The sequence below is a fragment of the Acanthopagrus latus genome, chromosome 21, assembly GCF_904848185.1.
Source record: "Acanthopagrus latus isolate v.2019 chromosome 21, fAcaLat1.1, whole genome shotgun sequence".
Taxonomy (NCBI): Eukaryota; Metazoa; Chordata; class Actinopteri; order Spariformes; family Sparidae; genus Acanthopagrus; species Acanthopagrus latus.
Genome location: NC_051059.1, coordinates 3,304,045 through 3,328,410, shown reverse-complemented (window position 1 = coordinate 3,328,410; position 24,366 = coordinate 3,304,045). Strand labels below are relative to the sequence as shown.

At 40.5% G+C, this 24,366-nt stretch overlaps 1 protein-coding gene across 4 annotated transcripts in view; it reads left to right on the top strand.

The window, feature by feature from the left end:
- The window catches only part of map4l (microtubule associated protein 4 like), a 104,243-nt gene that overhangs the window by 50,057 nt on the left and 29,820 nt on the right, over positions 1 to 24,366 (top strand). The window contains exon 1 of one of the 4 annotated variants that reach the window (XM_037084850.1): positions 13,947 to 15,855. The exons of the other annotated variants lie outside the window; for them this stretch is intronic. Coding sequence (XP_036940745.1) covers positions 14,328 to 15,855 — 1,528 coding nt within the window. The 5' untranslated portion in view covers positions 13,947 to 14,327. Of the gene's footprint in view, positions 1 to 13,946; positions 15,856 to 24,366 lie in introns of those variants that run through there. 4 annotated transcript variants of the gene reach the window in all.

The window sequence follows — 24,366 nt, the reverse complement described above, 5'->3', positions numbered from 1 at the left end:
GTATTTTTGATCGCGTAGACCTTTTTAGCTGTAATAATGATAATGATCTTTCAAATGTCCTGTAACTTGACTGGGGTATTGAAGCATGTTCATGATTGATTGTTATGATAAAAGTTCTAACGCTGACATATTGTTTGGGTTGATGTTGGAGAACTTTGATAATTGCACTGAAGTTGATTATGACTGACTGAAAATCTTTTCTTTCTCTCCCCTTCCCTTTTTTTTCTGATCCATAACGCCACAATCTTGTGACCTTGAACAAAAGGTAAGACATGTTTCTCTTCATCCAGTTTGCATTTTTCACTTTGTTAGGGTGTGAATGAAGTTTTTACACCCCTGACTCCACAGTGGTTTTACTGTGGCGGTGTGGTTCTTTCATTTGTCTGCACAGTCACGGTCAGTTTGGAAAAATAAGTGAGTGAAGGATTTGCTTATTAAAATAGAGTAAAATGGACTACAATACAAAGAAAGCAAAGAAAACTTTAAATTTTGATATAAACTGCATCCTAACTGTAGGTTTATCTCTAACCTGTCTCAGTAGGGCAAATCTGCTTACATTAGAGATAAATCCTGGGCTTGAGGCTGTAACTTCAGGTGTATTGATATCTGGCGATCAGGGGCCAATAAACTTTTGTCATTTTGGAGCAAATTATTGGCCCATGCTGCCTTTTAGGATATCACACCATGTAATTACACTGTGTTAGTGGACAAGAACAACACATGCCAAACATGCTAAAGAAAGATGACACAACATTTATAGAGAAGGACAAACCGGATGCTCCAAATTTGATGTCATTTGAACAAACTAAGGACAATAGGAAAAAAAGCATTACAGTGGCATCTGTTGTGGATTTATGCACACTTTGGCATCATAAGTCTTGAATATTTCTAGGGTTGTGAAACGCTTTTCATGCTTTCAGAGTTTTGTCAAAGCAGGAAAAGTACAGGTGGAATTAATAACATTAATGGTTGCTCCCTTCTTTTTAAGTGAGCCAGTTCCTGTGTCATTGTTACTTGGGACATACAGTATAATAGATTGAAGCCATCATTACTACTGTGATGGTATTATTTAAATGTCTTATATTTTGTACCTACTTTGGCTGTTGAAAAATGAAAGGCTCTGCTGCAGAGTGAAGCTTCATCCAGGTTGTTTACTGTGTTTATCCAGTCAACAAGACTGCGATCATTACCATGTTTAATTTCTTGAAAAGAGGCACTCCTAGAGTATAGATGAGAGATATCATTAAATCTGTTGATGTCAATGATATCTACCCCGACAGCAATACATAAAACAAATGCTCTGACAAATAATATCAATAATCCAGTATTTGTTGTCTCAGGCCTCTAACAGTCTTGTCTACTTATGTACCTGCCTGCCTGCATACAGTCTGCCCATGCACTCATTGTGCATGACTGGAGTCCTCCCCTAAGGCTCTAAAACTATTAGTGCGCTAGTCGCACTAGAATTGAAGAGAAAGTTCAGCCAAAATGTCCTAACACTGACCTGCTGGCTGGAGTGAGTGCTACCACCAGCCATAATTGTTGTTTATGTTCATTAAGATAATGTTAGATGTTTTGTTGATTATGAGTGAGACGTACAGTTAGCCATGATAACGATGCGCTGCACTCACAGTGCAGAGGCCCTGAGCCTGTCGTTCAGAACTAGCTAACTCAGTTAGCACAAAGCACACAGGCACAGGTGCATGGTAATCTTTTTGAACTGAGTTATGTTGGTGACGGTTATTTTATTTATGTTCTATTAACCAAAACATGGTTCAGCTCAGTTGCCAAAACGTTGCTTGCTCTTGCTGGTTTCTACAGTCTTACCAACCCAGCTTGATATTTTGATATGCATGTGAGTGGTGAGAGTGAGAGGGAGACAGAGAAATGTGAAGAAAAGCAGTTACCACCTTTTGCTAGCAGGTGAAATTTGAAATCTAAGCACATGCATACAGATGTAGTGACCTGCTTTTGTCCTTGAGAGAGAGCCAGCGAGACTGAATCAAGGTGAATACTATAAATTGACATAGTCACTGGAGATCTGTGTGTGTTTTGGTTGGCAGTCTAACAGTGCAGATGGATCATCATGTTTCAGTGTGTGGTAAAGCATCAGGGCGTTGTTGACTCTGAGCCCTGCTCATTGACGCCACCAGGTGTGTGCTGGGAGGACTGCAGCTCTGACTGCAATTTGCTGCAGCTGAAGCTCATCACAGACAAATGGCTTCAGGTGGCAGTGACACATCACTGGCTGGCTACTGCATTAGGAATTTTACCATGAGTCCAGTATTCTGAGACCAAGGCACAAAAAAAAAATATTAGTATAATAACACTGTACACTAAAGAATCTCATTTAGAACCTTAATGACCTTTTCTCATCTTTTATTTTCATCACCTCATCTTGCAGGTCTGTCTGCTTTTGCTAATGCATATTTGTAGTGAATTTTTCACATCTGCTGTTACCAGAAAGCCTGAAAGGTCTTCTTCCTTCTTCCAGTTGACTCACTCACAACATATATTGCGATGTATATGCTCTCAGGGAAGCTGCCAATCTTCTTTGATTTTGGCAACATTAGGTCAGATTCATTTTTTTTTCATCATTTTTTTTAGTCCACAGAGTGACAGACAGACCAGATTCAATGTTCGTGGGCTCACAGAGAGTCTCTGGAAACTTCTTTTTCTTCATGTCCTCCTTTTCTTGCTCCTTTGCCCCCACTCTCTATCTTTATCTCTACTTCTGCTTGTCTGTCTAGTTGACTCTGACTCTCATTTATTTGAGTATTTACTTGATTTAATCTGCCTTTGCCCCCCCACCCTGTTTCTTCCTTTCTCCTCTCTTCCTTCCTCCGTTAATATTACCTTCATCTGTTGCCCTTCCTCATCTCTTCGCTCATCTCTCTTTATCTATTCCTGGGTTCCTCTGTCTTCCTCATTCCCATTGTATACCCCTTTATACCTCTTTCTGCCTTTGCCCTTTCCTTCTCCCCCTCCATCCCTCCCATCTTTCTCCCTCCATCCTCTGTCTCTTTGCCCTTTCTTTATCCTCCATCCACGTCACGTCTTCCCTTTCTCCTGCCCAGACTCCCTGTATGGCTGCGGCACCGTCATTATCGCTGCATTGGTGATAGGGGGTGCAGGGTGTGGGGGGCTGTCGGGTGTCGGGGGGGGCGTTGTCAGGGAGACATAGGAGGTGGTTGCCGTGGAAACAAAGAGACTCTGTGACTGAGGGATGGAAAGATAGAGAAGGGGTGGACTGGGTGTGACAGTCAGTGAGGTCGAGGTGTAAAAATAGAAACGCTCTGACAAGATCCTCCACCCCTCCTTCTATTCCTCCCCTCCCTACACTTCCAACCCTCAATCCCCCTCACTGCTCTCTCTCTCTCTCTCTCTCTCTCTCTCTCTCTCTCTCGCTCTCTCTCTCTCTCTCTGCCCAGTGCCATGGGCAACCAGCTGAAGCCTCCCCACTCTCTGTTGCCTCCATCTCCAGCTGATGTTCAGCAATCTGTGCCCTTCATAAGGAAGACTGACAGTGACCTCTGTGATTGTTGCCTGTGCAGAAAGCTGCAAAAGTATCAGATTTAATTTGAACCTTCAGCTGCTTGTTCTAAATATATGATTTGTAATAGAAGTGTGTCTGTGGTAGCCTGTTAGTTGCCAAACTTTTTTGTGTCAGAGATTTTTACAGTTTCACTTGGAGAGCAATTTTTTCCAACCTCAAATTTCTGATCATTAAACTTTACCAACATGACTTGTATTAGACACGTATCATTTGCAGACTAATAAAAACAAGGGATAAATCTGGACCAAGGAGACAAGTACATGGCGTGTATAAATCTAACTATCTAACTGTATCCTATCTAACTTATCAACTTTAGATATGGTAAAATACAACAAAATAGCTCATATATAACCAGTCACATAAAACATACAAAGAGATTAAATCAACAGTCAAATCGTATTGGAGGACAGACATACACTGTTAAAAGCAAGAGACGGAGCTCATGTCAGAGCAAGAGGGTCAGCTGCGATACATGCGTACATGTACTGTATGTGAGTTGATAATGTGCAAATATGTTTAATGAAGGAATACATTTTTTAAAATGGTCTGTTTCTCTGCAGGTTGTGCAATATTGTTTTCATCTGTGGATTAATCCACATCTGGTGCTCTAGTGACTACTTCTGGCAGCAGGACCCTGTATGTGGGATGGAGTAAAACATTTTTTTAAAAAGGCTACAGTGTTCGTGTTCATCAACAGGTGGTTTCGGGGGGATGAGGAGTGATGAGTAATTCAACCTATATAGTTAGGCTGCTCCAATCAGGATTTTTTGGAGGGCATTCATCTATACCTGGGAGCGGTATCAGCTGATACCGATCACTGATCAGAAGGATGTTTCTTCACTTAATTCTCATCTATAATAGTTAGTTATGAGTGGCATAGTAAAATCATCATTAAAATGTTGAGTAAAAACATAATTATATTTATTTTATAATGGTTGACAGAAATAAGCAGCAAGGAGCAATTGTAAAAATGTCACGTGGCAGCCATTTAACCTTCCACCATAACTGAATTGTGTAGTTTTCATCCTGTGTCTTGAACTGAACATGAGAGATATAAGTGATGTCTGTCCCTATGTTTTGATGGTCAAGGATTACAATGACATAGATTACATCATTAATTGTTCAGGTGAAGAGGTAATGATGAATTCTGTCACACTATGAGAGGGAAACTACAGAGCATCTCACAATAGGAAAACACTGATTATGATACCCATTAACATGTTGACATGCTGAGTACTCTATAGTCATTATAACATTAGTACATGACTACTCAATAATCATTGGTTAGACCACACCATACCTGTCAACCCTCCCGTTTTCCCCTGGAAATTCCGTTATTTATATCATCTGTCCTGCCGTCTTCCCCTTGACATATTGAATCGGAGCTACGTTATCAATTAGTTTTTGAGTTTAGTCAACACGTGAGAAATCGTCTGACAGGGAGAGTGCCTTTTTCCCTCAAATTGTACTCTTTCAAATAATAAACCATCTACAGAACTTTTCAGTACATTATTATTATCATTATTAGTAGTTATAATAATTAGTTATTATTATTACTAATAGCCACTTATCGTTTACCAGAAAATACACCATACAAACAGAAGCTTTTGCAGTCTTGTCAGTCTGATGGTGAGTTATCACCTTTCTAACATACTGTTAATAATCAAAGAAGCTCTGAGGCTTTACATTTGTTCTGTAGGTTATAATACAAGATTTCAGCATTGAGCTACAATCAGGCTACATTCATGATTTTGTACAGCCAAACTAACCAAAAACGTCTTGTTTACAACATTATAAAGTTTCAGTAACCATGGTAACTCACGGTGCCAGAGGGGAGGGACAGACGCTGAATGAAGCCATTTACACAGATACACTGCAGACAAAGTCCAGACTATAGTTGTTAATTCACACATGTAGCACACAACAGGAGACGCACAGTTTGATTTCATTGATTGAAAATTATATTGAAAAGACAAAAAACATTTTAAGTGTGAATAGAACAGCTGTTCAGATCATCCTCCCATAAAGACTGCTTGTCAAACATTTAAACTTGATGTCTGCATTAGGTGCATTATGGTGTGTGAAACTGTAAATCTTATCTTTTTTGCACCTGTGAAGTAACGTGCCCTGTAACATGTTTCACAAATTACAAATTGGGATTATGACTTGGCTACAGGTTGAAAAAGCTTTTCAGTCAAAAGATTTTTTGCTTTAATCCATGCATTTGTTGCAGCAAGAAAGGCAGAGGATGATCAGGCAAGGAGGAGGAAAGGTGAGAATTGTAATAAGCTGAGAGAATGAGAAAAGTGAACTAGCCAAGAGATGCAACAGATAGCCAATAGAGATGCTGACCTGTAACTTACTGTAAATGTAGGCTAGGCTAAAAAATGAAAGGACATGCAATGAATCAGAATATTTTGAGGCCATGTTCAGTCACAGTATGAATTATCCATCAATAATGTTGTTTGGATGTTTGGATAGATAAGTAATAATGTGACTGAACATGGCATTAAAATATTAGGTCAAATTATAGTAATCATGAATCAGTAGTATACTTAGGCTTTTCATTTTAAAAATTCAGTCCTACCACCCACAGATGATTCACAGAGGATTTCCCTTATTTTCAAATCTAAATCATGACAGGTATGGACCAGCTATGAGGTATGTATCTATTTTTGGCTATGAAAGATGAATAAATATGTTTGCAAAATATGACATTTACCCTTAAAGGGATATGCCATGTTTAATCCATGGTCTAACACACCGTAACACTGAGTAAGACCCCCCCCCCCCGAGAGATCAATCTTGCAGTCGGCTAGCTTATGTAGTTTTAGCAACCTCAGAAAAGACCACATCATAACAATACATTGCAGTATAGGCCTCCAACAAGAAACATCAAAAAGCCACAAATAATGTTCAGAACAGCACCAAACTTCAGCAACAGTACAAATAGGGTCTCAGCACATAGTGCGAGGCATCAAACCTCTGCTAGTTTAGCCGGATTGCTATTGTAAAGTCAACACAACTCACAACTCTCCTGCCGCAGCTTCCTGTTGTTGGGAATTCCCTGCGAGTCGATTACCGAGTTGATGTTGTTCAACGATGATGTTGTTAATATGTTCATATTTGTTACATGTAAGCCTACAACTAACAGATCGGATTTCTGAGCATTTGTCATTTTGTTAAGGAAGTTGAAGATTCAACATTCCTGATATCATACTTGTCTTGTCTAGCTTTCACAAACAACTAGGGACCATCTTGTGATGGGATCTCTTCCGAATGAGGAGTGTACAACAATAAACATGGTGTAGTTCCCTACTTTTGAATTCATTTAGTGGTATCCAGGTTGATTTGGGACTATACTAACCTGGCTCCAGGACTCTAATCAGAGTCTAACAGAGCCATGTAGGTGGAATTGCCAAAGATAACATCATCCATTTGTAGTCCAGAAGGGACAGGAAAATTGCCACATGCATGAGTGAGACTGACACAGCTGTATAGGCTGTTCATAGTTGGGGGTGATGTATTTCTCACAGTGGAGAAAAGAGAGAAGTACATGCCATTGTGAATAATGGGAAAGTAGTTATCGTAAATTGGTCGTTCATTTGGCAACTCATCAACTCGGTCAGCTGCTGCATTGGTGGCTGTTACTAACAGCTCATAGTACCTCACAACCCTTGGCTCAAAATAGTACTCCTTCTCAGAACAGGATATTCTAATAATTAATTAGGCATGCTTCACTGGATACCAAATGTTGTTGCCTGAATGTAAACCAATAGGCTAAGATATGGGGCTAAAGTTGTAGCCCACAATGCAACTTAAGATACATTTTTAGCATGTAAAATTCTATTCATTTACATTTTTTTCATGAAGTTCTATAAATGACATTATTGGGGCTATGGATGTCCCATTTACTTGTCAGGGGGGGCTCTGTCTTGGGGGCCCACTGTAACAGACTATGTTAATCTATTCTATATTGTCAGTTGACTTTCAGAATAAAATATTTGTTAGAACTGCGTATTTCTTTGACCAAAGTATGAAAAATGCTAGCTTCAGAATGTGAATATCAGTATTGAAAGTAAAGGATATAGGCATTACAGATACATCAGTGGTACCCGGTCAGGGCAAATAACTTCCCTCCCCAAAACAGAAAATGGCTAACATCACCACAATGTAAATTAAACAAAATTGTAATTGTTATCTTGCTAGAACTATCATTTAAGTCATTTTGGTCTTTGACCTCAAGATGATTAAATGTACATATTAAAATAACAATATACAGCATATAGCATATATAGCATATAGTGGGATTCATAGCAATATGAATCCCACTTCAAATTAATTTATGGTTGTACATGGTTTTCTGGGATATCACTGGGTAAAAGTGAGTCAAACTTGTGCTAGCTGAGCAAACATCTCCACAGCACTGTGAACTAGAGCAGAGCAGTAGAACTTATATCAGCAGGAGTATAAGCCAAAGGTCCCTGTCACAGGCTTTCTGACATGACAGTCCAACAAAGACCTAATGAACATACATACACCTGTTTCTCACAGAAAAGTGACATTTTAGAAGGAGAGAGTTGAATGCAGTGGGGTCAGTCCTCTGTTTCCTCCAAGTTTCAGACTTGTCTTGTCTTGAAAATGCCAGAACTTCAGCTGTCAGAGCCACGAATGTCTCTGCTTTAGCCAGAGAGCACGCATGAATATTAGCACGTAACACCTCTGAGGCTCACCCAAAGTTAAACAGAAGCATCGCCTGGATTTCTTGCATAATGCCCACCCTTTCCAAGTCTATTGAATGTATGAACAATGCTCTAATCTCTTCCTGTTCCTCTCTCTTGCTGCCTCTCCCTCTCCAGTTACAGTAGACAGATTGTTTATGAAGGATTATGTAATAATACTCATTCATCTTCAGTCATGCCTGAGAGGATGCTTTTGTATTTGGCACAGGCCTCGGGTGAGTGGGGTGAGGGGTTGCTTGGTGGGAGACAGTCAGCTGTCATGTGCAGTGAAAAACTCACAGGGCATAAAGTACTGTTTCAGAGGGGCCGAGACCCTGACATGGCTCACTGACAGTTCATTCCCAGATATCTAGAGATATTTAACACTGTCTACACATGTACCATCTGTGCTTTCTACATCTGTTTGGCTCCTTTTGTCTTCTGAGAGCACTTAACAATTTCTCATCTCGTCACTTTTAACAGCAGTGCTCTGTAGCTTACAATGCTTTTGTTGGCAAAGGACTCATAGGAAAAGCATAATGAAAATCCCTTCATTGTCTGCTTACCCTCGTGGAAAGTCAGGTGAAGTTTTGTTGTCCACAAAACATTTCAGGAGCTTCACAGCAAAACAGCGTTGCAGCATTCTTTTAAACAAGTGAACATTAAAAAAGAGAAAAAACAAAACAAAACAACCTAAAATAAATTAAGAAGTGTCTCCCCACAGCTCATCCAACGTAATAAATATCTCTGGAATTCATTTAATTCCAAATTGATTTGACAATGTATTATTTACACCTTTTTGTCGCTGAAATTTTCACTGTAGCTGCTGAGTTAAAATCGCGTCTGTTTAGCTCAACACAATCATTGACAGTAGCGTTTTTTTTACAATGATTTTGGGATCTCTGGTCTTCTAGAGACGTGGATTACACTGGACAAGCTGTATAGAGCAGATTTTATATTCAATGCCCTTCCCCAGCCATGTTGGTTGTTTTGGAGAATGCTGCAGTGCTGTTTTGCTGTGAAGGTCTACAAAACTACAAACCCATTGTCAGGGGATTGAGTAGATAATGACTGAATTTTCAATTTTGGGTGAACTGCTCCTTTAAGCAGCAGACTACTACCATACCAAACACAAGTTACATGCAGGCCTACACACAGCCCCAGTATTCCACTCTGTTTTTGCTAAATCTGAATGAAGCTTAATTGTTTTCCCATTATCTTTTTAACCTGATAAACCTCTCTTTCCAACATGGACATCACTGATTGATACTAGAGTTGCTGAGGTAAAGTAGGGTTTGCCAACCTTTGATTTTTATCTCTTGTATCCCCCTCTGAACATGACCTTGGTCTTTGAGGAAGATTGCTCAGTGCTTTATGCAGCCAGAAGAATTATCAATACCTGTAGCGATTCTGTCAAAAGAGAATACTGAATTCCAGATGGTTGCACTCCTTGAAGTCAATTTATGCTTTCTGCATCGCACATGGAGTTGATGATGTGGCTGCTGCTCAGCATGTCATGAGGTCATTCTGGAAATTAGCATCAGTTTGATACCTAGAATGTAACTGTGAATTTCATCTTGTATTTCTTGAGCCTCCAATTTTAGGTATGCAATGTAATACTCATAGTTAGCTCCTACACACAATTTCTCATTAAGTCAAGAGAGTCTGTGCCAGGCAAAAGTGTTGAGACAGGAGATGCAGGGTGGAAGATGAGATCCTTTGCCGTCAGAACAGTTTTTATCCTCTCTCTCTCTCTCTCTCTCTCTCTCTCTCTCTCTCTATATATATATATATATATATATATATATATATATATATATATATATATATATATATATATATATATATATATGTAACAACTGTTTATTTATTTATTTATTTATTTATTTAACTTTATGGAAAAGAGAACAGATTACAAAGAACTTCGGTAAACCCGGGAGTTGCACATGCAGATCAAATGCAGGCAAAAACAAGGGTACATAAAGTACATCAAACACAGACAGTACAAATAAATATATGTCCAAATCGTAAGATAAGGTAGAGAAAAATTAGAAGTAAAGAGACAGACAGATGGGTAAATATATATAGACCATTATAGACACAGACACTGTACAAGCAGTACAATATGTAGATGTGTTTTTGTGACTCATTCCATTTGGAATAGCACAAGTTAAAAAAATTGGATCTAAATAATATTTGCATACTCAAATGGCGCCAGATACTGCTGCTGCTGGCAGGCTTGCCACCAGCACCCCAGCCTCCACTTTTTGGTAAAGTCCTACCAGGGTTCAAGGTTAAAAACCTACATTCATTGTCTTGCTTAGGGCTCAATATTATATATCCTGTTTTTTTGTTGTTTTTTTTCTACATTACACTCCCTGTTTTGATTTAGCATGCTGCTTGGTCAGTCCAGGGAGCATCTTAGGAGCAGAGACTTCAGTGCCGAGTATTTCTGTTTTCCCATTTATTATGACAAACGGACCACAGAAGAAAGCCCCTCTTCTCTTGCTTCCTTCACTAAGGGCCAAAGCTTCTCTTTTGTGGCTTTGTCCTCTGGAGACTTTGGAGTGCTTTGGTGATCCTTAGATGGTAGTCAAGAAGGAACTTTGAGCCTTTAGTCTCCTCCCTGATAGTGTCACAATGTCGTCGCCAGATGCAATGGACGATGTCGACTCCCTCTTTCAAACTGTCTCTTTCAATTCAGATATCAACTGTCCGGCTCAAGATGTTTTCTCCATCTTCCTCTCATGCCATGAAGCTTGAGGGACCACCTGCGACTGTAATGACATTCAGCGATACAATACCTGCCTTCAGAGTTATATTTTCTGCTTGTAACTTATTTATTCTTATGATTATTATTTATTGTCAAGTTTGTTTCGGTTGATTAACATCTGGAGTAACCTGCTGGACTGTCGAGATACGTAGCTTCTCAGTCTGTTTTGAAGTGTACTTTGGTTTTCCTATGGTTGAGATTTTCGATCAACTCTTGCTGCGTACATGTACATTTGAAGGCTGCGTGGCTGCACCGTTGTTGTGTTTGTTGCTAGTCTCTGCCATGTGCATTATGTCTGGTGTAACACAACTGTTGTCTTTCCCCATAGTCATGGTTTTACTTGAAACTTTCTTATTCCCATTCAAGTTTGTTGCTGTTAAGCAATTAAAGTGCTCTTTTCTGTACTGCTTTGTTAACGTTCAGAGTTATATTGTTCTATAATCACAAACATTTCCCAGTTACCCGACAGACACTGATATACACACCTTCCTTCCCCACCAGGTGGGGGATTACACTGATTGTGCCATCAAGTAGGACAGTGAGTCTGATTGCTATAAACATATAAATATTGTGCCACCATTGTGGACTGCACGGACTGCACTACTAAAGAACATTGAGAATGAGCATATACAATATGTGCTTTGTCATCTCCACCTCACCAACAAACACAGTGCTGTGATTAACTGTAAAGAACCATTGATCAGTGGCTCATTTGCATGCATCAACATTCAGGAGGTACTTTGCTTTGACCATTTATGGTTGGACTTGGGAATGGAGCCATCGGTATATAGGGCGGAACCACATAAATCAGAATATTATTTGGTGTATTTCGTGTGGATTTTCCAAAGAGTTTTATGAATGAGACCCCTGATTTTTCACGTTGTAAATAGTGGAATAAACAACAGCAGCAGGCCTTTTTCACACCAGTAAAAGCACAGTGTAACTGATAGCCCACCTGTGGCCTAGTTCCATGTAAGTGCCCCAAAAGCCATGCCTCGACAGACAGTACCACCTGTACATGCAACTGGAATTCAGCCATAATTAATGTTATTAACTGCACCTGCTGCTACATGTTTAAATTACTTAGCTAACAGATCTTAAAGAGAGCAGCTATTGGACTTAAATCCATCAGGTGGCCAGAAACATGAGCACAAATGAATAATGATATTCAGCTGTTTGCTAACAAGTTCATCATATCAACTTAAGAGTTGACAACATCTCAATACTGTTATCAGAGCATGTTCCCACTGTACCCAAGCTGAAAAAGAAATGATTTACTGTGTAATGACTGATCTCTGACTACTGAGTGGTAGCAAGTTTCCAAAACAAACTTAAGACTGGTGAGTTTATTGCTGACAGTTAGCAAGTTAGCAAGTCGTTATGGGTATCTAGCTGCTATGTATCAACCAGATCTCCTATAGTCTTTTTGGCCCTGGAACTAGTTTATTGTGAATCAAGTATTCACTGTGGTTTCATACATGGTTTTGTCTGTAGGTCCTGAGAAACAGGTCTTTGACTTTCTAAATGTTTGACTTACTTTCTCCTGAACTTTGGCTCTTTGCCATCTGGCACTAGGCTTGCACTTGCTAACTTTGTGCTGCATGTGTACAGTTAGCTAAAAGTCTCACAATCTGCAGTTGTTTCCACTGTTGAATCGGAAGAAAGTCCACATTACAAAACCACTTAGCTTAAGATTAGAATTATACTTTTTACAAGCTGTCACTGATGGCCATTCAAATGGACATCCCAGTTTGAAACTGTTCTTAATAATGTTAATATAACAGATTTTGCACAATGAGCCTGTTTATATTTTGTGACAAATGTCAGTCTGCATGGTGTTGCTTTGAAAGCCCACATATCAAACTCCTAATTATAAGAGCATTATAAGACAGCCTGCTACCCTTCCAAATCAAGCCAACATAATTCAACTTTGTAAGTCATAAGTGAGTCTTCAGTTTTATTGTGATTTTCTTACTGCAAGGTAAAACCATGTTCCATGTGGTACATCACATCCAGCGATGGGTGATTAGACCCTAAAACATGTTGTATTTTTAAAAATATTTGGTTGTTTGGTCAGTGTTTGGTTTTGAGTAGCTCTAGTCAATTTATTTTTTAATAAAAATAGCACTTAGCATCACAAAAATTTGAGTTTACGATCACTGAGCTCAGTGGTTCTCCGTGTCTTTGTCTGAACTACAAGTCTCTGCAGCTTTTTAACAGGTTAAGTTTCACCTCATTCTAGATTTTTTTTCACCAAAAGATGTGATGTGAGAATGTGAATCACACAAAATAATTTCAGTGAAGGCACAAATTAATGAAGACAAGAGCACAGGGTGAAGGGCGCACAGTTTCCTGATAAGCGCACAAAATCACCTCTTGACGTCATAGTGGTAAATTATAGCCTCAGCGTGTACATTGTCCTTTTTTTTTCTTTATTTCTGTGACTGATATTAGAAGGAGTCCAATGAGAATCTGATCAGGATAATTACAGTTCTCAGTAATGTCTCACTAATCCGTCCTTGTGTCTCTCGCTCTGTATCAACATGTGAACAGTGGCTGTCATATGGCAGCTGAGTTCCCGTGACAGCCATCGCTCTGTCTGTGTCTGTGCATGTTTGCCACAACACATGTGTTTGTGCGATCCTGTGTCTTCATGTGTGTACTCTTGCGCACGCTTGTCGCTAGGGCTGGATGCTGAAATTTTGCTCCAACGAATGAGGGAATATTCCGGGCTGTCATGTGACTTTGTGATGTCACAGAGAGAGGGAGAGAGAGAGAGAGAGAGAGAGAGAGAGAGAGAGAAAACAGATATACAGATAGAGGGAGAGAGAGAGAGAGAGAGAGAGAGAGAGAGAGAGAGCAAGGTGCAATTTAGCCCCACAGCTGATCTGTGCAGTGCTCAGAGAGAAGCCGAGACGACCAGACACACACACGCTCACTCTCACTCTCACACTCCTTTTGCCTTGCCTGTAAACACACATGCGCTTCACACACATCAGCTCAGTTACACACACGCACAACTCTGAGGCATCACTTTACAAAAAGAAAGGACGCACTGCTTCCTTTACTTTCTAAGCTCATAACACTTTGGACACTGAGGACGTTACTTCCTGGACAACAGTAAAACGACACTACCTGGAGACAGAAAAAGAGCGCAGGAGGCAGGAGGACAAACAGCCGACAGAGAAGAAGATCAACAACTAGAACAAGAGACAAAGAAGGTGCAAAGAACAGAGAAAAAGAGCAAGACAAGAAGCCCTGACAACAGACCGGGACAATGTCTTTCCTGTCTGGCTCACCCTGGCAGCAGCCTGGCATTATTAGTGGTGGCAGCGGGTATGGACAACCTTCCAATAACCATCAACAACAACAGCAGCAGCATCAACAGCAACACAAACCTTCAACCACCCTCTCTGGTTCCAGCATCCCTGCAGCCCTGGCCTCCTCTCCACCCTCTGACCAGCACAGGGACTGCCAAGGCCAGATGGCACCAGGGGGGCAGGTTTTTGGTGCTACACAGGGGGGATTCAAAATAACTTTGACGGAAGAGGATGTGAAATTGGGGCGAGGCAGGACCCAGGGGACATTGTCTGGCTCATCGGCTGAGGCACCAGGATCCCAGAGCTTCAGGATGCCAATGCTTAAGATAGAGGATGAGGGGTCAAGGGTAGGAAGAGCAGGTAGGTTATTAGGGAGTGAAGGACAAAGCCCAAGCAGCCCTATGTCTCCCAACTCTTCTCCTTCCTCTTCAGTACCGTCCCCTCCTATCTCACCAGGGAGATCCTTTCCTTCTGTGCCAGACTGTATGCCTACGTCAAACCCTAACTTCAGACAAAGCAATTTGCAACAAAATTATATGGGCAGCAAAGATGGATTTTACATCCAGGGATCTCAAGTTTCTGGCCCAGTGTTGCATGGTCAGGAGAGAAACACATTGAGCCCTTGCTTCAATGGAAGTAGCAGATCAAGTCCAGTAAATGAAAAGGACAAGAAGAATACGGTCTCATCACCTACACCTGGAGGCCTACTTGGAAGTCTGAAAGAAAATTCAGTTACGGTTCCAACTGGAAAACAAACTGTCAAGCCATCTTTAGCAAAGCAGGGTGTTGTGCAATCTACTGATATTGCTCCTCCCTCTGCTGACCTTACAGGAAGTAAAGCTGGTTTAGATGAAGGGCCTACAGCAAGCCTACCTTCAGCCCCAGCAGTAAGTGAAGTAGCGGAGACTGGGGTGGAAAGAGATAACTTAAGCCATACCGAAAAGGGGACAATGGGTCCATGTACACTAGTTGGCAGAGATGAGGTTGCAATTCATGGCCAGTCACAAGATTTAGGTCAAGTTGAGGATGAGAGAATGGGATCGTGTGCTACCATAAACAGGGAGACAAAAAACAGCCAAAGAAGTGAATTACCACAGCGGACTGCAGTGAGAAGGGCAATGTCTGACTGTTCACATCTGTCTGTTCCCATGGTGATGGATGCAACATACCCCACTGGCATGGGAGGCTTGCCAATGATGGTACCTAACGTAGCAAATTTTACCATGATGGGAACAGCATGCCCACCTAGAGTGCCCTACCCGCATGCAGCTGTCCGACGCTCACTCACTGTATCGGACGGCACAGGAGCTGCAGCTGCAATGGCAACATTTATGTCCTCCCCATTAATGACTTCACCTGTAATGCCATCTTCCCCACCTCCTAAGAGGCATCATGGGACTTGCGAGACCAATTTTTTACTTGCGGTTCCACCCCATGCAGGAGCGTCCAATAAGACTACCCAAGATAATAACATGAACACAACAGGTGAGAGCCCCTTCTTGTGTGCCTATGTGTTTGTTACATGGTTAATGTCTTAGCTTGGTTCCAGGAGGATTGGTTGGTGTTTGAGTCTGTTGAGGGCATTGATCTGCAACATAATTTGTGAGATACGGTTTTATGGTCCATTTCAGACTTTTCATACACAAGCCACATCCGTGTGACAGATGTAGACCCTTGTTTAGGCCCAAGCTTCTGTTTTTTCTTGGCTGGTCAGAGTCCTTTTCCTGTTTGTAATTACACTGTTCTGTTATGTTCACTCACCTCCTTGCTTATTTGTATTGCCTTCATGCAGATTTTCCACTTTCATCCATTCCTGCAGAAGAATACAAAGTGTCAGCCAAATGACAGGGAAATATTGCCATTAAGTTTGTGATTTGCGACACAACCAATTAATGGATAGAGCAAAGTATGAAAAAATAGATGTAAGTCAACATTTTATTTCAGCATGCTTGTCTTCACTATCATAAGTGTCCACCAGCGTCAGAGCAGCCAAAGCTAACCAATCACAGTTCTTGTTTTCTCTATAAGTGGTATTTATATAGGCAATGTAACCCCAGTGTGTTTTTGAGAATGTGTTTACTTTTGCACCACCATTGTAACCTAAAGTACTATCAATTAAGTTGTAACTTTAAATCAAGCTATAAATTCCAGACTTCCAGAATTCCTGACTTGTTTTTTTGTCATTCATACAGAGCTGTGATAGCACAGAAATATCACATCTCAAACAGACTGGACCATAAAGACTGTTCCAGCGTTATGCTTATCCGTCTTTATCTTCATAAGGGGTTCTTTAGCATGTGCATGGCATCATTGTACAGACAGGATGATGAGTCCCTTTAAGTTCTTTCATTGTTCTGCCTGTCACTTCACCTCACCTGAGCACTGAGCAATCAATGGCATTACAGCGCAATTGCTTTTGATATAGACGGTAGGCCTGTTGGTACTATGCTTGCAACATGCTGTGGCTGAGTACTGATGAGGCTTTTTGTGCATCCTAAAGCTACTTCTGCTGCTGCTCACCATCATGATCAACCTGTGGATATGGGTCTGTTTCTTTGTGTTTCTATTTGGCAGGGTCAGATCTATTCTCCGAGCCCTCAGTTATTTTGGCTTTACATTTAATTTACAGGGAGAACTTATGGTCCATTTAAAGATATATATGTCATTTTCTCTAACAGTGTAGTAGATACATCAACTGGTTGACATGTCACACTAATTTAAGATAGTGGTTAATAAAGTTAATTAGCTGAGTTGAAAGGAGTATAGGTGTGTTGCACATGGCAATACATGGAGTATTGCTCAGTGTAATAAAGGTATATAAGGTGCATCTCACCTTGAAATCAATGCCACTATCTGCAGCCCTGTAAATCTGACTGAAGTTTATATGATTGAGGACGCAAATCAGCAGAGCTGTTAGATGCTCTGATTGTGAATTTGCATGAGCTTTGACTAATGAATATAGTTATTCTTTTTGGAAAACTTTGGCCTGATATTCATTTGCTATCATTTTTCAAGAAATCAATGTTTCCATTTAAACTATTTAAATAATTGAGAACCCAATCCAATCCAACCAATAATTAGTAAACTGATATTTAAACTGGAACTTTGTAGTGATACAAAGCCAGTTGAAAATTCTAGTGTTGGTAGTCTATGCAACTGAACAACACACAGAGCCCCCACTTTAATAAACAAAAATCCTCCAAATGGAGCACAATGTTTCATCTGGTGGCTCTAGGACTGTTCTAACAAGACAGACTGTTGTTCCACTTTTGTAACCGCTAATCCACAGACACAAAGAGCTTAGTCTAGATAGGGTCGATCAGACTGTCTAAACTAGGCAGTGTTGATAAAACAACAAATCAAGATTCTGTTATACTGCCTATTTTTCACCTAAAAAACAAAGTTTAGCATACTACTTAGCTGCAATAGAGATAGATTTTGAACCAGAAGTGGATGGGATATTGTTTATGTTTTATGAAAACAGAGCCTAGAACAAACTCTGATCAGACTGTAAAACAAAGCAGTACTGATCTACGCCTGGTCTACTTTCTGTTTTCCACCCAGCTTGCAGTGCTTGTGTGTTCATTGGTTTGGTGTGCATTCTACAGGTTTTCAACCTTTTGAGCAGCGGGGAATACATCAGCCCCTTACCCTTATTTACACAGGTCATGTAGGACCAAAAGAATATTTGCACCTTTCTGCTGCATAGACAGTCCAGTTTTATGCCAAGGGCAATCATTATATCCGCAAAATTCTTCTTTAAAACATCAGTAAGTATGGCTCCTGTTAATGAGCCCCAACTGCTGCTCATAAACAACCACAGCTTTTTTGGCTTTTGTTTGTTATAAGACTGAGTAAGTGTTGCTGTGTCAGACAGATGATTTCCACAAAGTTCAGATGGTTTCATTGGGAAATGGTGAATGCTGTGCTCTGAGCAAGTATTCTCAAAGGTTCAAAGGTTAATGCTCTTTTAATCATAATCTCTTCCTCTAACAGGGGATTTAAGAAGAAAAATCAACGTGAAAAAATGTGTTTTGTGAGGTTCCACATCATCACAGTATCTCATTTAATTGTATTAATGTCACGCAGACATTATCACATCTTTGTATTTTATCACATTCTTTGAAGTGACCGTTTGATGATTTCGAGGACAAATTCAGAGGACATTTAGACAAGCCGAGTTTGATGGTGATGTAACAGAGAAGAAACGGGGAAAAGTGTGTGAAGGGAGCTGGCAGGGGATTAAAAGAGGACCAACCCTAAGCTTAGAATTTCAAATATCTACAGATTTGGAATATTGACGTATTTTATAGGGCTCCATATAACAGAGTTAATGAAAGAGGAGCCATGGATGTATTTCTGACTGCCATCCTTTAATATTCAGTGTGTAGCGTTTCTCTGTCTATGTTATTTATTCACCCGGCCATGTGTTCTATTTTACAGACTGCAGTCGACAGAGGAAAGCTGGGACATTGATTAGCCATTGACTCTGACTGTACTCATTCAAATATAGAGCAGCTATTTCTAGCATCTATGTATGTGTGTGTGTGTGTGTGTGTGTGTGTGCGTGCATGTGCATGTGTGATGAGCGTCCACTGACAAGAATCTTACAGATTTTAAAGGCACACGCCCCCACAGACACTCTAACATCTGACAGCGTCTCCAACATCAGGTGTTTTTTTTTTCCATTTAGCACAAAAATAGATCACTGCTGCACATCAACACACACACAAATGCACACGTACAACGAAGCACACAACTGCAAGGGAGGGGAAGGCAAGTGAGTCTTGAAGCTTGAGCTAAGGGATACTCAAACAGTGATGATAAACATCCAGTTCATTTAAAAGATAGGTTCAGCTATCTGTAGTCCTCATTTAACACTCTTCTCTACCAGTGTTAGACTGTCATTCATATGGTGCTTTTTCTATAGGCTTGCTGTATAGAGTGGTGCACTAATGAGTCCTAAAACCAGAGCTCAACAGGCTTAAGATATTTTTTTTCTATGACATAAAATAGATAATAAAATGTCTCACAATTGCAACAACATTAAACGTCATCATGCCAAAACATTGGGACTCATCTATGCACTCGTTTCTTAACAGATGAACATTACTTGCACACTGTTCTAACTCTTACTTTACAACACCAGTATATAGATAACAAATATAATTATTACGTAGTTAGATGCTTTGTTGTGTTGAAGTCATTTCAACGTTTACAGCTAACATTAGCTTTTCATTTCAAGCTATTTAATGTATGCTTTGAAAGTGGCATTCATCTGTGAATTATAATCCATAATCCAACTCAGTAATCCCATAGGCGCTTGTCAAGGGAACCAGGACGATGGTTTTTTCAATGTTGTCCTCAAAAATTCTTCATCCCCACGCCACTCTATTTGATCCATGTGTGCAAGGGATAAACAAAGATGTGTACGACAACGCTGACATGGTTTACAGTGCACAGTCAAGTCTAGACTTTGGAAGGTATTCGGATTCTAAAAGAAAGAAAAAACATTGGACAAAAGTGCGGCTGTTCACGAGGTCTGTGGAACAGCAAATAAATTCACAATGGTAACAATCAGCTGGAGGGACGGTGTGATGAAATATGTGCGGGCAATGAGGAGTAATTATGTGGATGCAAGAACAGGCAAGACAAAGACACAGATATCAAACAGTTTCTCCTGCTAAAACTATGCAAGGTCTAAAGTAATCATCAGGAAATCATTTCATATTTCTACCCCCTAACTGCCGTAGTTAGACACATTGGCCCGATAGTTTATATTCATAATTTTGTCTGTGTCTATTGCAAAAATCATAATCACAATCTTGATTGACAGCAGCCAGTCAGTTGAAGACACTGACACTTTTATAGAAATAGCTTATTGTGATTTAAAATGGAAAATGATTGACTACAATACAGATTTATATAACTGTATTAGAGTGCATTGCGTCACATTAAATGGCACAAAATTGTGCTTAATCATGCTGTATTAAAAATGTATCATCGCTGAATTGCATTGGAGCCCCTGTATCTAGATGTTTATCCAATTGTATTATAAGAGAGAGATGCACACCCCTAAAAGTGAAGAAACAATGTGTGTGTGTGTGTGTGTGTGTGTGTGTGTGTGTGTGTGTGTGTGTGTGTGTGTGTGTGTGTGTGTGTGTGTGTGTGTGTGTGTCTATCATTGTGTCTATTGATTGTCTGGTCTGTCAGTGCAGTAGCTGGCTAGCTATCATGCTAGTGTGTGGGAGCTATATAGCGGTCAGTACTCAAACTGGGTTTATATGTGCAAGTGCAACAGTCAGGGAGAGACTGACTGTGTGCACACAAGTGTTGAGAAGACTACCTCCACTAAAATATACCTGCACCAGCTCCATGTCTGTGTATTTTAGTCATGCCCTGATTTACACGGCACAGTACTTTTATCTCTCTCTCTCTCTCTCTCTCTCTCTCTCTCTCTCTCTCTCTCTCTCTCTCTCTCACACACACACTCTCTCTCTTTCATTCTCGCTCTCTCATTCTCTCTCTCTCTCGCTCTCTCTGTCTCTCGCTCGTTTTCTCTCTGTCACATACACACCAGCACACACACAGCTGTTCCCCAGCAGCTGTGTATTGTGGCGCGGCATTAGATGGATCCTCTGTGTTCTCAGCCGGCAGTTTCATGTTGAATGAGTCATATTGCTGGTGTTGCAGTGTGAAGCGATACAGTGTTGAAAACCAGTGTTGCATGAGCAAATAAAGCCACCAGCGTGTGTTGAAGCTGCAGTAATAGAGTTGGGTAATAGTAAAGATCCACATCCTCACCGGGGATGTCACAATACCAAAATCTCACCATAAGAAATCATCCTGATAAATAATCAACAATAGGATATTTATCTCAGTAATAACAAAAAAAAAGCTTTAACAGTGTCCTGATCTGATGCGTACAGCAAAGAAAATGTTCATGCAGGCCAGTTGGACAATTGAATCGGCCTGCAACAACCACAGATACTTTTTCATAAATTTGTCTGATCATTTGATGGAATGTTCAGAGATTTTCTACAAATATAACAACACACGCTTCTAGGAAAACTTACCAACCCTATAGTGTAAATGGCTTGTATTGATGCCTGTTGTCTTTGTTAACATTCATGAATCACCTGGGCAACACTGAGATGCTTTGTGAAGCAGCTGCAGCAAGTGATAACTTTGCATTAACATCAGCTTAACATTACAAGGCAGGTTGTTTTTTTGTTTTTTTTTGTTTTTTTCAAGATTCAAAGTGTTTATTGTCATATGCACAGTAAAGAAACATGTCACACAGGGTGGGGTGCAGACCAAGTGTAGGTAGTTTGTCGGTGAGTTTGTGGGGGGTGACCGTATTGAAGGCTGTAGCTGTAGTTCACAAAGATTGTCCTGATGTAGGGGTCTTTGTTTTGCAGGTGGGAGAGGGAACAGTGGAGAACAGCTGAGGTCTGAGGTCGACCTGTTTGGCCGGTAGGCATATTGCAGGGTGTCTGGTATGCTGGTCATACTTCTTGGGGAGGGGCGATGGTTGTGGGGGAATAGTGCTGTGGCTGAGGGAAAGGTTGACGATGGAGGTGAGAACATCAGTCAGCTCATTGGCAAATGCTCTGAGATCCCGCCCAGGGATGTTGTCTGGTCCATCTGCCTTCTTTGACTTCTTATAACTTGATACGGAATGACCAAACAGTAGTGTTAGACAAATGCAGGAGGATAACCTAACTCAAAATGAGGGACTCCGAATGAACTGTAGCTTTACCTGCAGCCCCCATGACAACACTTGAGTCGTATGTGTGAGAATCCTCTATGTTAAAGCTCACAGCCTGCATCTGGCTCCAGACTGAGCTGGTTTGCAGACACACTTTCTTGTTTGATGGCAGCTATAGTTCCAGAGGAACCCACTCCATGTCATCGGCTTGATTGCTGGACAAAACAAATTTGCACTGTTTCAAAGAACAGAGAGCACAGAGTTATCACAAACGTGAACACAGAGGGGAACGAGGGCCAGAGCCAGGCCTGTCCACTGTCACTATTATGTAAGAGACGTCTTGGTGGCAATTCAATCAACACACACACACAAATCTTAGAACTAACAGGCCATCTGCCCTTAAACCTATCAACCCACAGAGCCCCTCCTCTCTCTGACTCCCTCGGCTCATATTTCCTTGTCATACTTTCTCTTGCTTTCACTTTATCCTCATTCTGTGCTCATCCTATGAATCAGCTGCTGGCAACGTTTGTGCTGTAACCCAGTTTGACCTAGCCTTTTGTCTGAGGAAGATGGATGACACTGAATGCTGAATGTTCGTAATCCTGGCACATAGATGCACATTTAAAAAAACTGAAGTTGTACTAAAATGGTGATGTTTTGTAATCATATCCTTTATTCTTGTATAACCTGCATATGTAAATGAAATAGAACTTAACATATCTACAATGGGAATTACTATAAATATAATGGAACACCCTACAAATAATACACAAGTGAAGTTTTCTCATCACAGAGTACTCCTGTCAAACCAGTTGCATGATGTCTTTTGTAGCTGAAGACAAGTTAGAAGACATTGAGGTTAGTCAGGATTAGGCTTGTGTACAAATTTGGAAAGCTCATATACAATTGGAAGATATGGAGTATGAAAGTCAGGGAAAGGCACAGAGTCTAAGTAAAGATGTTAAATAAGTGCATGATGGGAGTTGTAGGACACAGCCTTTTTGGATTTTTGACCCATTTTAGGGACTAATAGTGGGGGTATCTCAGCCTCTGCAACCTCAACCATTTTGACAACTCTTTTGTTTTTATTATTGTTTTTTATTTAACCATTGACTCACAAGTTCACCAACATTTTGATTGTGTAGTATTTAACCACCTGGGGATCTCTTCAATAAGTATGAGGGTAAAGTAACTCAAATGTTGGCCTGACATTGATCAAACACCAGCATTCCCTGATAATGTCACTCAGAGACAAGTCAGCCATGTTCCAGACCTCTGGATCAACGGCCCCACATCTCAATTATTTCAAGCTACGATTAAGAAAAGTTATGCTATCTTTCTGTTCCACAGCAAGAACATTCGTTGGAGGACTGGAAAGGACAACATTTATGTAGTTTTTCAATTCATGAAAAAGTAGACTTTAAATGCTGTCAGGATGGTGCCCTCTAAAACTCTAGGAGATGATTAAGACAAACTAAACTGAAAACAGCTAACAAGAGTAAAATGTTAAATGGAATATTTTAAACAAGCTGGCACTTCAGTTTCATTACTAGGCCAAAGTTATATGATATCATATACACAAACACAATCACAAATGTGTGCAAAGACATTCCGACCGCCACTGTTCTCAAGCATTTAAGGAGTGTCGCGTGTAGAACAAACTGTGAGGCCTTTTTTCAGGCTAATTCATTCTATCTGTTGAACTAACTTGAGTTGTCCAAAGACATGCAAAGGTTAGGTCGATCAGTTGCTCTAAATTGTCTGTGGGTGTGAATGTGTGCATGAATGGTTGTTTGTCCATATATGTCAGCCCTGTGATGAAGTGGCGACTTATCTAGGTTGTAACCCGCTGATCGCTCAATGTGAGCTGGATCCTCAACTCCATCTCCATCCCCCCTGTGACCCTGAAAAAAGGATAAGCGGTTAGAGATGTTGGATGGATGGATGGATGGATGGATGGATGGATGGATGGATTGAGTTGTTGCACCTGATGCAATCTATTTGACTGTATTGGGATCTATTGGATTGTATCAGGTGCTGATCCACATCCAGCATCCCAATGTCAGTCACCACAGGACACCCCCATAGGTTTTGTGTCCTTGCCATGATGGATCAGAGATGCTCTGGTAGCACAAGAGGTACTTAAGTATGTATAGCAGGTGGTACTAATGTCATCACTGATGGATATACAATGTGTAGTTGAAAGTGTGAAATTACAAACAGTCCACTAAGTATAGGAAATAGAATTGACAGAGGTGGCACATCAGCATTATCATTAACAC